At 38.2% G+C, this 15,230-nt stretch overlaps 1 protein-coding gene across 3 annotated transcripts in view; it reads left to right on the top strand.

The window, feature by feature from the left end:
* Nucleotides 1-5,728, top strand: part of ssbp3b (single stranded DNA binding protein 3b) — a 63,614-nt gene extending 57,886 nt beyond the window's left edge. For all 3 annotated transcript variants that reach the window (XM_034179630.1, XM_034179631.1, XM_034179629.1), the window contains 6 exons: nucleotides 322-376; nucleotides 463-527; nucleotides 1,847-1,925; nucleotides 2,128-2,156; nucleotides 2,253-2,354; nucleotides 5,255-5,728. In XM_034179630.1, coding sequence (XP_034035521.1) covers nucleotides 322-376; nucleotides 463-527; nucleotides 1,847-1,925; nucleotides 2,128-2,156; nucleotides 2,253-2,354; nucleotides 5,255-5,284 — 360 coding nt within the window. In that variant the 3' untranslated portion in view covers nucleotides 5,285-5,728. The remainder of the gene's footprint in view (nucleotides 1-321; nucleotides 377-462; nucleotides 528-1,846; nucleotides 1,926-2,127; nucleotides 2,157-2,252; nucleotides 2,355-5,254) is intronic.
* Nucleotides 5,729-15,230: the final 9,502 nt, after the last annotated feature.

The following is a 15,230-nucleotide window of genomic DNA, read 5'->3' as shown; positions in this document are numbered from 1 at the left end:
ACTACATGCCTTATATAACCGTGATTGTTCATCATATATTCACTATATATTATTAATATAGCCGTAATTCATACTGAGACATTTGTCATTTTTGGCCATTTTTGTTGCGAACGACAACGAACGCCCGCAATTTGTGTACTCAATTCATGCACAATTAATCCTCTCCCTAGTGGGACAGGGCCCTAAAATAAATCTCATCACTCAATAATTTGCACACTTGTACACAAATAATGGTTTGGCACAGTACATAGTATAGAATTCAAGATTTAAGATCATTTTTAAATTTGTAATATGCTTGTATTAATATCTTGTTCATCAAAGGGGGCATCTGGCGGCGGGGGGCCACCAGGAACTCCCATCATGCCCAGCCCAGCAGGTTAGTACTTTTCTGCCCTAATCTGTTGATTGTCAAACTTAGCATGCTTTGTTGAAAACTAATACCTGTGACTGCCACTTTTCCAGACTCAAACAACTCTGGTGACAACTTGTACACCATGATCAATACCGGACCTGGCAACCGAAATAACGTAAGCACCACTTTACATCTCTGTGGTACCACTTCATGCAAAAGATTCAAGTTGTACATAAGTGTTGAAATATGGGTTGTCCACATGGCGAGGGTCAAATGTGTAACATGGTGTTTTTCTCAATGCAAGCAGATAAGAGAATATTTACAGAGGAATCCTTCAAATGGTGATGTAAGCACCAAATTTAACAGAAATGCTCATTAGACATAACTCTTTTGAAAAAGCAGAGTGTCCAGTTGAATTTTCAACATGGGGTCAAAATTTAAAGATGATCTAATCATATTGAAAGGTATTCCATATTATTTGTCTGATCATAAAGATGTCAAAAAGGTATGGTTTTGACTATCTATGACTGAATCTTATGGAGTTATGGGGTAAAAAATATGGCAAAAATGGTGAGAAAGGTCAGTTTCAGTTTGCTCCAATTTTGGTAAAATGTGGTGCAAATTGTTGGTTGAGCTAATAGGATTAATAAATGGAATAGTTTTGACTGAGTGCTTGTTCTGCAAAGTAAAGGTCAAACAATGCTGATGTCCATTGGATTCTATGACATGTGACATATGTTACCCCGTAACATGATAACTAAGCAGGACAAATGATGCAAATTATTCCTTTTTAAAACCCTATTAGCTCAACCAATAATTTGCATTAAGTTTTTCCAAAATTAGAGCAACTTTAACTTTGACCCCTGTACAAACTGCAATTGACCTTTGTCACCATTCTTGCTGTTTTTACCCAATAATTCTATAACATTCAGTCACAGATACTCCAAACTATACCTTTTTAGAACTTCTGTGATTGGACAAATTATGTGGTATAGTTTTCAATATGATTGGAGCATGTTTAATTTTGGCTCCTGTGTAATTCTTCAGTTGACCCCCCACCTGGCTGTGGACATCCTGTCTTTTCAAAGGGGTAATGTCTAAGGTGTATTTGTGCCAAATTTGGTGCTTGCATCACCATTTGAAGGATTTTTTCCCACTGAACTACAAGTAGATTGGCATGTTTACCTTTCTATTCAATAATTTATTTATAAAAGGTCACCTCTTAAACCTAAACAGCTATAAAGCAGACTGCATTTAGCTTTCACTATTCACTCAGTGCATTTACACAAGATATCGATTTAAAAGAAAAGTAAATACAGAATAGTTGTCATGAAAGAGACTTTATTGAACAGTAGTAGAATTAATTAAAGGCAGTTTTATGAGATAAATGGGTTCCAGGGTACTTTTGTTCACTTAACTTGGAAATTATTATTTTTGTGGAATTGTGTGCCACCTGTGTGGTGAAGACTTATATGTTGTCTTCTTTCCCCTTAGTTCCCTATGGGCCCTGGATCTGACGGCCCCTTGGGAGCCATGGCTGGGATGGAACCACACCACATGAACGGATCACTTGGTAACAACACCCACTACAAAACACCTAGACAACATAATAGTTTCTGCTTTAGCTGCATTCTCACACACAAGAATATAATTTTCTTTAGCGCATCTGGTCAGTGTTCATCAAGACGTTTTTACTAAAAGAACTGCTGTATTAAAATGGTTCTTTTGTGGTCATTAAACATTGCATTCTTGCTGTTATACTGTTTGATTCTTAGGCTCTGGTGATATGGATGGAATGAGCAAGGTAAATATTGTAACCACTTTGAGATTATTTGCATTTTGAAATGAATCCTGGGCAAATTTTACACATTAATAAACGCTGTACACTTTTTGTGTACAGAATTCTCCAAACAATTTAAGTGGCATTAGTAATCCTCCTGGGACCCCAAGGGATGACGGAGAGCTGAGTGGAAACTTCCTCCACTCCTTTCAGAGTGAGAATGTAAGTCTGAATTTGTCCCTCAGCTAGTGTTGCTGTTGTTGAGTGTAGTTGTGCTTCGATGAAGCCAGCGGTAGAACACTGTCGACCGCACACTGACGCCTCAGTCATACCACATTAGCATCACTGTCTACAGGAGCACTGTGGAGAGTGCACCGGTCATTTGGTGAAACAATTTGACTGAAAACACGTGTGATTCGTTATGTTTTATGGCTGATTTGATTAATGAAGTTAACTAGTTTTCTGTCTGGGAAGAATTATTTTATTCATGGAAGTGCTTGACCAGTATTCACTGGAATGCTGAGATATACTGTGGGTTGGCTTTTGAAAGACCTGCCTGCGACCTGCTGAACACTGCCACCTCCTGGCTGGATGGATGATGGATTTGAAATGTACTAAATAGAAGTAAACCTTTACTTTCTCACCATTCAGCAGCAGTTACTTTCAAAATCTCAACATGGCCATGCCCCCACACACGCCTACAGAATGGACTTTTTTTTTTTTTATTAATTTAGTCACTAAAGAAAAGGATAGCAATACAGGTGATCCAGAGAGGTACAGGATGAACGGGTTCTGTGAGGACAGACATTTTCTGTGTTGTAGTGTGAACATGTAGGTTCCCAAAAAGGATTTGCATGTCAAAATCAGATGATGATCAAAATGTACCAAAATAATAAAAAGAACAAATGAAATTAAATAGTTGTTTCCATTCAGCATACATTTTATTCACAGTACAGAAAGCATAAAAACAAATGAGAAATGGTCAATTAAAAAATGCACATGGAAAATAATTTTAATGATCTAATTAATTTATTTATTCTGGTTTTACCTCCTGCTCCTTCATATCCTCGAGGTGATGCTTGTTGCCTTCATGTGATATGGCAGTTTCATTTATTATATTAGTGTATAAGCTCCATCAGGAGCAAATGTATGACTTTAGGGTGTAGGAATGGTGTTGTTGGGATGCCAGAGTACTTTGGGGGGGCTCAAAGAATGGGTGTCCAGAACCGGTTCAAGAATCATTAAGAAATGATTCGATCCACCAACATTACTTCGCTGCTTTTCAGAAGCGGCAAGTCCGCTTCATTAACCCCCCTCAAAGCCATTTTAAAATGTCAATCGTGAGTCACTTTTGTGCAGATTAGTCACTAACTGGGACTCTTGTCTTGTTGTGAGCAAGAAACGAGAATCGTCCTCCGTTCTGTTTGACCAGCTCCAAATGCTGTACTGCTCCCTGCTGAGTTAAGTTAGAGTCCATCCGGAATTAATAACTTCAAAGTGAACCAATGTTTTAAATCAAATGACACCTCTTAATGACACAGACTAAAACTTTTTTTTTCCTCCCAAAATGAGATGCCCTGCCTTCTTTATCAATTACGTTGACGTTGACTTGCAGCGCACCTGGCTGCAAGAGCTCAGCGCAGAGGTGTGGAGTGACATTCATGCCATTGATGTCTGAAAGGAAATGCTTTTGAGAAAAAGTACAGATTTTGTTTATTTTTATTTATGTCCAGAGATCAAGGATCCAGTGACCAATTTCATATTTATTTATTCATATTTATATTTAAGACTCAATAAAATGTTGTTGACATAGAAAACCTGTAAAGCCTACTTTTAGTACACAGAAAATTCACAGGAGTTATCGATAAGGAATCGGATTGATAAGCGGAATCAGTAATGATATTGATAAAATCTTATCAATACCCATCCTTATGTTAAAATGTGTTAGTTAGGCCAAAGACATTTAAAAACACACAGAGATGTTTAAGTCTTTTTAAAAAAGATGTTTAAAATATGACAAAAGGTAAAAATAGAATAGAAAGTTCTTTAAAAACATGTTTAAAAAGGGTGTAAAATGTGTAAATATATGGACAGTTCCTTAAAAACAGACCAATACTTTTAAAATGTGTTTAAGATGTGTAAAAGAATAACAAGAAACACATAAAAATGTTGAAATTGTGTGTATGTGTGTCGTGGGGGCGGGGTGCTCACTCTCCCACACTTTGAAAATTATTAGAATTAGACTGTTTAGTTCTGAAAGTCAAATTACTCTTAAAAGTTCACACAACCCTGTGGAAAGGATTTAGTTTGAATGTAGCTGACACATCTTCCTTCTCTTTCTGTCTCTTCTCAACATATTTTATGGTTTTGAAGTTATATGTAGCTTGAAGTATGCATGTCAATTTCTTTCATTCATCGTAATAGTTCCCCGACACACACACACACACACACACACACAATGTTGGGAGTACATAGTTCTCTCCCGTGTCTCCCCTACTGGTGATATATTCAGTGTTTTTTATATGCCGGTATTATCAAATAAATTTTTTTGTTTTTATATAAAGAGACCAGACATGGTATTCCTTCCCAAACTTAAGGGAAAAAGGTAATACTGTGATATCATGTCACCATCCCAGAAAGTGAGAAATTGGGCAGCGTAGGCTCGTTTGAGGGTGGGCGATAAAGGGGTTAAATGAAAGAGCATATGATGCAAAAAATCTACGTCCGGGGACAGCCCCATTATCTTTATTCACATTAAATCTTGTTAAAACTTATCAACACGACCTCTCCCATTTGCCTTGTCTTCCCTTTTCCACTGTTAATCAAAAAAACTGCACTTTTCCCGACTGCTTTGTTGATTGAAGCTGAAAACAAAACTACACCATCTTTGGTGTGTTTGTATTGCACACTGGCAGGCTGTCCCCGGAAATGGTCAAATCCCACAATATCACGCAGGGGTTCAAAGGAGACTGTGCTGCCCCATACTGTAATATTAATTTTAGGACATATCGTCCGCTCCGCTGTATCCCCTGTAGTCTCTTTAGTTCTGAGTCTGTTGCAGCACTGCTGTGTGGTGTTTTTTTTTTTTTTAATAAACTGTGTCTTCTCCGTTGTCTCCACAGTACTCTCCAACCATGACGATGAGTGTGTGACTCGCCCCCACCCGACATTATTTGCCATCATTCCAAGGATCTGAACTCACTCTAGGACATGGCCAAACAGATCAGCACAGAATCAGGGAGGAGCGTCATTTTGGTTCCACATAACGCTAGAATGCTCATCATTAAAAAAACAAACAAATGAAAAATCCAAATGGACAGCTACTGCAGCTCCTTTACTCAAAATGGACAATTTTTCCATCATCACAATCCCAAATATGACAAAAAACAGCTACTGAAATGCATACATGACACGTAATCTGTTCTGTGCAGAGCCTCTCCCCTCCTCTAGAGCGAAAGAGTTAAAACAAAACAAAAAAAAAAAACAAACAAAATGGTTGAAGTTTACCTCTTGTACTTTTTAATTATTGCTTTGTGGTGCAAGATGTGCAGGAAAGTGTCTCGGCTTTTGTCACTTAAAACACTGGAGAGTGTGCATACACGTTGTGAGCTTGGAAAGTTTGTGTCTTGTCATTTGAATCATGGCCATGCGTACGGTGTCACAGCAGTCAGGTGACATTGGACGTTTGCCTTTTACGCTGCGGCCACACTTTCTGAATAATATAACATTCTTTCCGGTGCCCATGTTGCTATTTAAAGATGTTTTTAAAGGGGGAAACTGTGTGAAAGTACAAGGCTTTTATTATTATGTTAAGTGCTCAGTTTGTACACTTTGATCTGATTTGACCAATTTTACGCCACTCTGCACTCCTTCCTCTTGTCTTTTTTTTTGTCCCCCTCTCCATCCTGTTCTGTTCAAGGGAAACAGACTTTGGCATAAGAAGTGAGTGCATGTATGCTGAGAACCTGTACAACATACTACCTAGTGCTGCTCTTATGTGTGTGTGTGCGTGTGTGTGTGTGTGTGTGGACACCTGCTTTAACACGTGGTGAATCTCTCTGTCTCTGTCTCTCTCTCTGTCTCTGTCTCTCTCTCTCTCGGCCTGTGCTTAACACTCTGTGCTCTTCATCGCTGTAGGCTTCTGTGTTCTGTTTGCATATGATAAAATGGCTAAGAATGAGCCACCCGTGTTAATGTTCATATCACCCTACTGTGTCATCAGTCGTCCCCCGCTACCCTGCCCACACATTTTATTTTTATTTTTTTAATATTTTGATAAAATCTTTGACTATGTGTATGGGCCCCAGTTATTCAGTTAGTCAAAGCTTTCTGAACAGATTCTACTGTAGTAGGCGTCATTATAAACTTAGCAGCAGTCTTGTAAATGTGATGACTTTTTTTTTTTTCTGTGAACATTACGCATTATACACATCTGTCCTATGTTGCCTTTATTTGCTGATATTTTTTTATTTCAAATTGAGGAAAGATTGCTTGTTAATATAATTTTACAATAACTTAACTAATTGTGCATTTTTCTTTGATTAGATTTGTGGCAATTTGTGGCATTTTTTTGTTTGCCAATTTTTGTTTTATTTTTTACAATTGTTTTAGGACCACATTGAGGTTTTTTTTTTTTTTTTTTTTTTTTAGATTGCGTGAATAAAGTCAGAATATTACAGCAATAAAGTCATAATGTTATCGCTTCTCATATAAATACAACTTTATAATATTTTGAGTTTTTTCTCATAAAAGTACGACTTTATTCTCATAATATTAAAACTTTATTTTCATAATATTACAAGTTTTTTCTCATAAATTATGAGTTTAGTCTCATATTACATTATTCTCGAATATTTTGACTTTTTTTCTGATAAAATTACAACTTTATTGTAATATTATGACTTTATTCTCAAAGTCTTAAAAAAACAAAAAACAACAACAACAAAAAAACAACCTCAATGTGGCCCTAAAACGCGGTTGCAATTTTTGACAGGAAATGAACGTATGGAGGTTTATGCTGTTATTACCTCCATCAAGGAGGTCATGTGTTCAGTGCAGTTTTTCTGAATGGCTGCAGAAAAAAAAACACAACTGAATTGATTTCCCTCAAACTTGGTGGAGGGTGGAGCATGGTCAAAGACAGAACCCATTAATGCTTGGAGTGGATCTGATTAAGGGGGTCGATCTTTTAGGGACAAGAAGGGCATATGTAGAGTGCTAATATCTAAATACAGGTTAGATTTAGTGCAGATTGAGATAATCCAGATTTTGTGGATCATTTTATTAATCATTTAATCTGCAAAATCTGGTTGGTTATCCTGATCTGCATCAAATCAGATCCTACCTGTGCTGTGATATTCGCACTCTGCATATGCATAATTTATTTGACCCCAAAAATATTACAGAAAGTGGTTTAAAAATCACTAATATTTAGAAATATAAAGATTATCTTTAAAGCAGATTAAAGTAGAGGGATGATCCATATTTTTTTTCCCCAATTTATTAAAAAAAAAAGAAAAGCTGCAACAGAATGGGTGGTTCTTAAACCGGTCCTCAGTAACCTACACATTTTCCATCTCTCCCTCCTCTGTCACATGATGATTAGCTCATTCAGGTGTCTGATAGCACTTGTTTGGCTGAGCACACCTGAATGAGGTAATCAGCTTGTGACAGAGGAGGGAGAGATGGAAAATGTGTTGGTTCGGTGGCACCAAAGGACTACTATGGTACAGTACTTCAGCTGTTGGCAGAGCTGTGTACTCTTGAGTTCTCGTCATTGAAATGCACCAACTGGCTGCTCTTGTGTGCTCGTGCTTGCAGCGGTGCCAGGGGGCGCTGTAGTGCTCCTGGTGCTACACCAACAACAGGAAATGGTGGACCATGGAACATGCTGTGCAGGCGGGGCTGCACTGCTGGGATAGGAGGCAGGATGAGAGGGAGTTTGAACTGTGCAGTCCTCAGTGAATGCCGTTCCATCAGCAGGAATCTCTTGGGTGCACATTCTAAGGATGTACCCTGAAATAATCCGATGATCACTTGAAAAATTAATTTATGATACAGAACAATTAATGGTAGGATGCGAACAAAGACTTTCTCAGTTGTGCTTCACATTCACATACTGCCAGGATCTGACCTGCAAATCAGGAACTATGATGTGCTTAGTGCCTTGCTCAAAGGGATCTCAAAAACATAATGGGTCACAGTTGAAGTGCCAAACATTCATATCTTCTGAGATGTTATTTCTCAGTTTTTGATGGGAAAAAGCTCTTTGATGAGGTCATGTTTATAGACTGGGATGAAAATGCAAAAGCAATCTTTACAAGCACTCTACAAGCACTGTGCTTGTAGAGTGCAAACCTCCGCCAACACTAGTTACTAATTCCACAAATTTTTTTACCTTGGAAAAAAATTTTCAAGGTCAAAGTCCTGTTAGAAGTGGCTTTTCATAAGCTAAACTAGATGTGATCAAATGTCAGGAATATGTGGGTGATTCTTTAACTACGGGCACTATTGGCCTTGTAAATGTAATTTCCACCACACCATTGCCGTACAATATAAAGCGCCTTGGGGCAACTGTTTGTTGTGATTTGGCGCTATATACATGTGCTCTGATGTCACTGTTTATCTCCATACAAACTACCCAAACAATCTTTCATACAAACTGTTTAAAGGGACATTACAGTGTTGTGGTGGAAATTACGGCAATAGTGTGGGACAACTACATTTTGTTTAAAAAAAAAATCACAACAGTTGTATGACATTGAATACCCCAATTATGTTTTGATTATTTTACTGATATTTTATTCAGAGATATTTTAAAACATTAGAAAAAACAATTCTTTACCATTCATTTTTATCATTGAAGATCAAAAGTCTGAGTGTAGGACAAGCACAAAACGGCAATATTTGCATATAATGATGCTGAAAAATTCATCATAGACTACTAGAACAAATTTCTTAACACACTTTCATTGTATTGATAACTATTAATTTGTGAAATTTCCCATTTTTTCTGTTTTTCATACAATATGATCAAAGGACATAAGTGCCCCTAGTCTAAGAATCACCCATGTATGTAGTTCATGCACTTGAAGTTTTCTTTTTTTGTTGTGGTGTTCTGTTTTTTCAACATTTTCAGTTTCTGAATTCCTTTAAAGATAATTTTCACAGAACATTGGTTATCTCTGTTATGCACAATACGTCATTCCTTTTTGGCACTTGGTGTCTGACTGGTAACTGGAAGATAGACAAACAGGGATAAAATTGGAACTTCCATCCAATTTTGGTGGTGTAGGTAAATCGTAATTGAGATATAATGCAAAATGGACACCACATGGGCTTTTCAATATTAAATTCAAATGTCCACAAAATCCACAATCCAGATCAGATCTGGATCAAGCTTTGTCAGGTGATAGTGAATGCCAATCTGCACCACACTTTCAAATATGAGAGTAAATGGGGCAAGTTTGATTAAGATATAAAATATACATTAAATGGGGTTTTCAATGGCCACAAATCTGTAATCTGGGTCAGATCCAGATCAAGCGTCAATCAATAAAGGATACCATTCTACATTATTATCTCAAATATTTGAATATTCTGTTCAGTGTTAGAGGATAGGAATTTTTTCCCATTTTCAATTTTTCCTGACTTTGACCGTTGACCTATGACCTTCAAAATTGCATCAGTTCTTGCCTATCAGGATACAAATCTTCAGTAAAATTTTCATAACGATATATGAAAAATTATGAGCTCCAGGCTGTTCAAAACAGACAATCGGGTGAATACATAAGCACCTCCAGCTTCGTTGGTGGAGGTAATGAACACACACTGTTCCCTCAGGCCCCCGTTATTACATAATCACAACTAATGTTTGTGCTGTTCTCACAAATCAAAAGGTATGGAGCATTTCAAATGCTTAACAAAATACAGGGGTGGTGGATAAGCGGTTCACTGCACTTGTTTCCAATACGGAAGGTTCGTGGTTCATGACCACCCCTGCCCATTCTCCATGTAATGTTGAGTTGTGACAGGAAGGGTATCCCGCGTAAAACGAGTGAATTTGAAGCCAAAGGGACTTATAAGTGCTTATAAAATACTGACTAAATGGTCTCACACGTGTCCATACTGTATGGAGGGGAAAAACTGTAGGACATCTCGGGCATGGACCTGATCACATTCCAGCTAAAGGAGAGCTTCCCACCACAAGGTGGCAGCTGAGACTTGAAATTTCTAAGTAAATGGTGAGGTGATGGTCTAGTGGTTAAATGCTGGGCTTGAGACCAGAGGGTCCTCAGTTCAAATCCCAGCCTGACAGGATAATCACTGAGGCCGGTGCTCCAGGTGTGTAATTGGACACCTTGCATGGCAGCAGCCTGACATTGAGGTTAATGTGAGGCATTATTGTAAAGCTCTTTGAGCATCTGATGTAGATGGAAAAGTGCTATATAAATGCAGTCCATTTACCATTTAAATTGGTCTCACAATTATGTAACATCCTAAAGAGCTTAAAATGCAAACTTCTGACCTCTGTGCAGCTTTCATCTGGGCTGTCTGACTCACACAGCATTCCTGTGTCTTAAACAGCCATATGTTTGAGCAGGATGCTGTTTTGTGTGCAGAGCGTGAGGCAAAACTTTTTTCACTCAAAGCACAGATGGCTGCACAAAAAACAAAAAAACATGATGGATGACACCTCAAACTTCAAATGGTGCACCACTTGGGACCGCCCTTGGAACACTGCACTTCTTCACCTTCCACTCAGTGTGCATGTTGTGTGTGAGTGCTGGTTATCCTGCAGGACCACAGATCCAAACCGTTTACTGCACCAACTCGATGGGTACGGAAAGTTGAACTGTTTTAGTCTAGGTCACTTCCAACTACAAATACTAAAATAAACTGACTCCCTGGGTGACCTGCAGGATTTCCATCCAATAAATGTATAACAGAGGACAAAATTATTAGGTCCTTCCCCCTATGAAATTTTATGTTTTCTTCAAAATTTTCCCAAGTGCTTTTTTAACTGAGTGAGGAATTGTCAACACATTGGTAAGGTTAGACCTTACTCGTGTAAAGCACCTTCAGGCAGCTTAGTTGTGATTTGACGCTATATAAACAAAATAAATTGAACACAGCATTTCTAAGCATCTTAGGTTTTTTTTTTTTTTTTTGATGTTTATTTTACTTTGCACACAGAAACAAAATAAAATCCACCAGGGTCAAAATTATGTACATCTGTCTGAGCCTTTTAGCACAGCAGGCAACTCCTCTGAACCTGATGTGTAGATTTCAATGAAACGTCACACAGTCAGCACTCCATATCAAGATGTTCGTGAGGGACAATAATTCCAGTCCGACATCAAGAGGAGATAATTGCCATTTATTTTACATGCACAGAGGTCTGCGTTAATTCAAGCATTTTAGTAAAAATAAAAAAAAAACTACTACTGCTGATAAATAATACATGCAAGTAAGTAATATGACAGAACAGGGGGGCTATTTGTTGGGCTTGACAACAAACATGCCCCAATCACTCTCATATTTGTAGACTACCACTAGCACCTGACAAAATTTGACTTGGATCTGGATTGTGGATTTTGTAGACCTTTAAAATGTAACATTGAAAAGTCCATTTGGTGTACGTTTTGCATTATATCTCAGTCAAAAGTGTCTCCAATCACTCATTTGTGAAAACGAAGTACAAACTGGCACTCTCAATGAATAGACTGTGCTCCACATCTGCTCTATATTGCGGATTTAGTGGATATTTGATTTTAACATTGAAAAGCCCTTTTGATCTACATTTTGTATTATATTTTAGCTTATGAAAAGCTACTTCTAACAGGACTTTGACCTTGAAAGTTTTTTCCAAGGTAAAAATTTGTGAAATTGGGAGCTTGTGTTGGCGGAGGTCTACACTCTACGAGCGCGGTGTGCTAGTTTCAGTTGAAAGGAAGTTGCAGCAAAATGTGATCTACTGCCAACTCCTCCAGAGTTGTCATAGGTGTCTTTTCGTCACTCATGTCTTTCTTGCACAGTTAGTTTTTGAGAAGTGCTGCCTCCAGGCAGATTTGCCGTGCATTACTCTGCTGTTTGCATTTCTTAGTAATTATTGTAAATTAAATCCAAGACACATTCAGTGATTTGGAAATGTTCATGTATCCATCCCCTGACTTAAATATTCCATGCTGTTTCAAAAGGCATTCATCTTGGCAGGGGCGCAATTTAGAACTAGAAATTGGGGCGAGGGGACAAAGTGTGAGGCCCGCAGGGCAGAAGGCAATAGGCTGGGGGTTTCTAGATAAGCTCAGATGCATTCTGAGCATCCAGAACAGTAATTTTAATGTTTTGAGAAGACCATAAAGTGGACACCATTTGACGTATGCAATTTGAAATTGTGGATATAAGTACTTTATTCTGAGAATAGTCAGCATTGATTTTATTAACATCCTGGTGTAAATAAGGTATCACCACATGTGTAGAACTCAAAAAGAATGATAGGTTGTGTTTTCATAAAAAAAAAAAAAAACTACAATGTGGTAAAATATTCATAAATATGAAAGAACAGGCTCTTAATAATTATTAACTATTGCATACTGTATTTTTTCTCGATGTGTTTTTGCATAAGTTTGAAAAAACAACAGATCATAAGTTTAGGATAAATTACTTACCATGAATTTTATTTTCAAAGTGGCACTAATGACAACACTCATACTGAACATAATTTCACTTGCATAGACTGATTTTGGAGATCAAGCAATAATTGCAGATGGGCTTTCTGAGGTCCCAGATAGGTTTTCTGATTTCCTTTTATAACTTTCAGAATTTAGTAAATTAGCATATGGTCCATTGATACTTATGTGTAGACACTAGTCCCTAGAGGCAACTATTTTTGGTTTCAAATCTGGGCAAATGCAGTCCCAGAAATTTCAGAATGTGACAAACAAGAAACAGGTGTTGTAAACAAGTCAATGCTGCTAAAAATACAAACTTGCAGAAACAAAGATACTATTCTGACATGGTTTTGCACATAAGACTGGCATAGCATGTTTCAAGTAGACACATATATGACAGAAGGTTGGGGGCACATACCATATTCTGTCTCCCCTGGTTGAAAAGGTGCGGGGGACATGTCCCCCCTATCCCCCACCAAATTTCGCTCATGCATCTTGGTGTATGTAAACCTTTGACCCACTGAAAATCTATCTTGAAACTATTATTTGTTAATACCTTTATATCATTAAAATTCTCTGACAAATTGTTTGATAAAACATGAACAGGGTCTTTATATTGTCTGACAGAGGAGTGAGATGCTTAAAAAAAAAACCTTTGGGGTCTCAGCCTGTTTTGTGTCTGTTGCCTTAAATGGAAAGGAGCTGCTGTTTGCCATGCCCCCTCTTTTCCACAGACAGTGTGGGTGTGTCAATGACTGAGTCCAGACAGGATCGTCCATTATTGCATGTGACAAAAGTGTCTTGGGCTGACATTTTCTCATAATTTCTATATGCACCGAGTTGTGGGACTTAGTGAGTTTTTAACAGGAAACCATAACTATAGTTAACCGCTAAAAGTAAAATAAAGCCAGTCAAGCAAGATATGGTCCCTTTGAAGGCACTGCAAAATGAAGCAAATAATCCAAGGAACAGCAGCTTCACGTTTTTCATGCTTTGCAGGAAAATGACTCCACACTGCCCTCTGGAGGACATCAGTGCCCCTCTGTCATGCATGCAGACACTTATGGCCCGGATGGCTTAACACACTCCCAAAAACTAGGGGTACATGCACATCACTATATGCTGGCTTCAGTATTACTTGAAGATTGAAATGTGAACTTTTCGCTTGAGAGGATCTGACAGCATCCTGGTTCCTGTCTAACAATCGGAAACGAGGCCGAGCTGCTGGCCTGCGGCCACAGGCTGTGGGTGGCTGAAGCCAAACCTCCGGTCCAGCTCCAGAGCCCCAGTTAATGTTATGAAAGCAGCAGCAACACAAAACTGCTTTGTTCACCAACACAGCCATGGAGCAGATGTCTAACCGGGAGCCGTGACATTGTACTTTGGATTTATGTTACAGGGTCATTTAATGTATGTGCTTGTTTTTCTTAAACGTACAGATAACTTTTTAAAGTCACAAAGCAGATCATCAATCCTGGTTCAGGTTGCTCCTGACGCAGCTCTGACATTAGCTGGATTACAAAAATGATCAAAGAATGGCATCACTGTATTTTAAAACTCCCCACAAAAATCATGACTTTTATGAATTTAAAAAAAAAAAAAAAAAAAATCAACATACGGGCAGTTGTAAAATCAATGAGTGTTGGAAGATAAGACAGTTAGACATTAACTGACAGCAGGGCATGGATGCCATGCTCCATGACTCTCATGTGTACGTGTGCACCCTGGATTTGTTGAAATTGCACAACCCAGTTACAGTACGTACCGCTTATCACTTGCAGACAAGACAGCAAACAACTTATAGATTAACATCTGGCAAAAACACAAAACAAAAAACACTGCCATGTGGGTTAATATTAAAGACCAACAACCAGCTTACAGTCAAGAATAATGATTTTCCAAACAAACACCTCAGTATGCAGTATAGTAAGTCCTGTATAGGCCATAAGGCCTGTTGGTGCTCATCTCCAGACTCCATAGCATGGACGGGACGCCGGGCCAACACAGGATACCTCTCCAGCCATCATTGGTACCCATTTACAGGTGAGTGGACTGAGACTACCAACATTTCTCAAAATTGCACACAGTGAGTCCAAACTACACATATTCTCAAGAAATACTGGTTTCTCAGAATGCAAAAGATGGAGAACCACAACCTACTTTTTCTGGGCAAGACTGAAAACGTCTCGTCACATTGTCTTCACATAAAGGATGTCAGCAGCTCTTTGGTTCATGGACAAACCTTTTCTTTCCTTTGCTTGGATGCCCTTTCTCTTTTATCCTGTAGGAGCTCTTCTTTTTCTTCACCAGTTATTGAATATGATTTTTTTTATTTCCCTTTGCTCTGTCAGTTCTCATTTTTTATTCAGCTGATCATTTTCTTAATTTTTGTGCTCCACAAAGTGCCATTGGATTTTCCTGTTAA

This window comes from Thalassophryne amazonica, chromosome 10 (assembly GCF_902500255.1).
Source record: "Thalassophryne amazonica chromosome 10, fThaAma1.1, whole genome shotgun sequence".
Classification (NCBI taxonomy): domain Eukaryota; kingdom Metazoa; phylum Chordata; class Actinopteri; order Batrachoidiformes; family Batrachoididae; genus Thalassophryne; species Thalassophryne amazonica.
The sequence above is the reverse complement of the archived record's forward strand: the minus strand, read 5'-3'. Positions and strand labels throughout refer to the sequence as shown.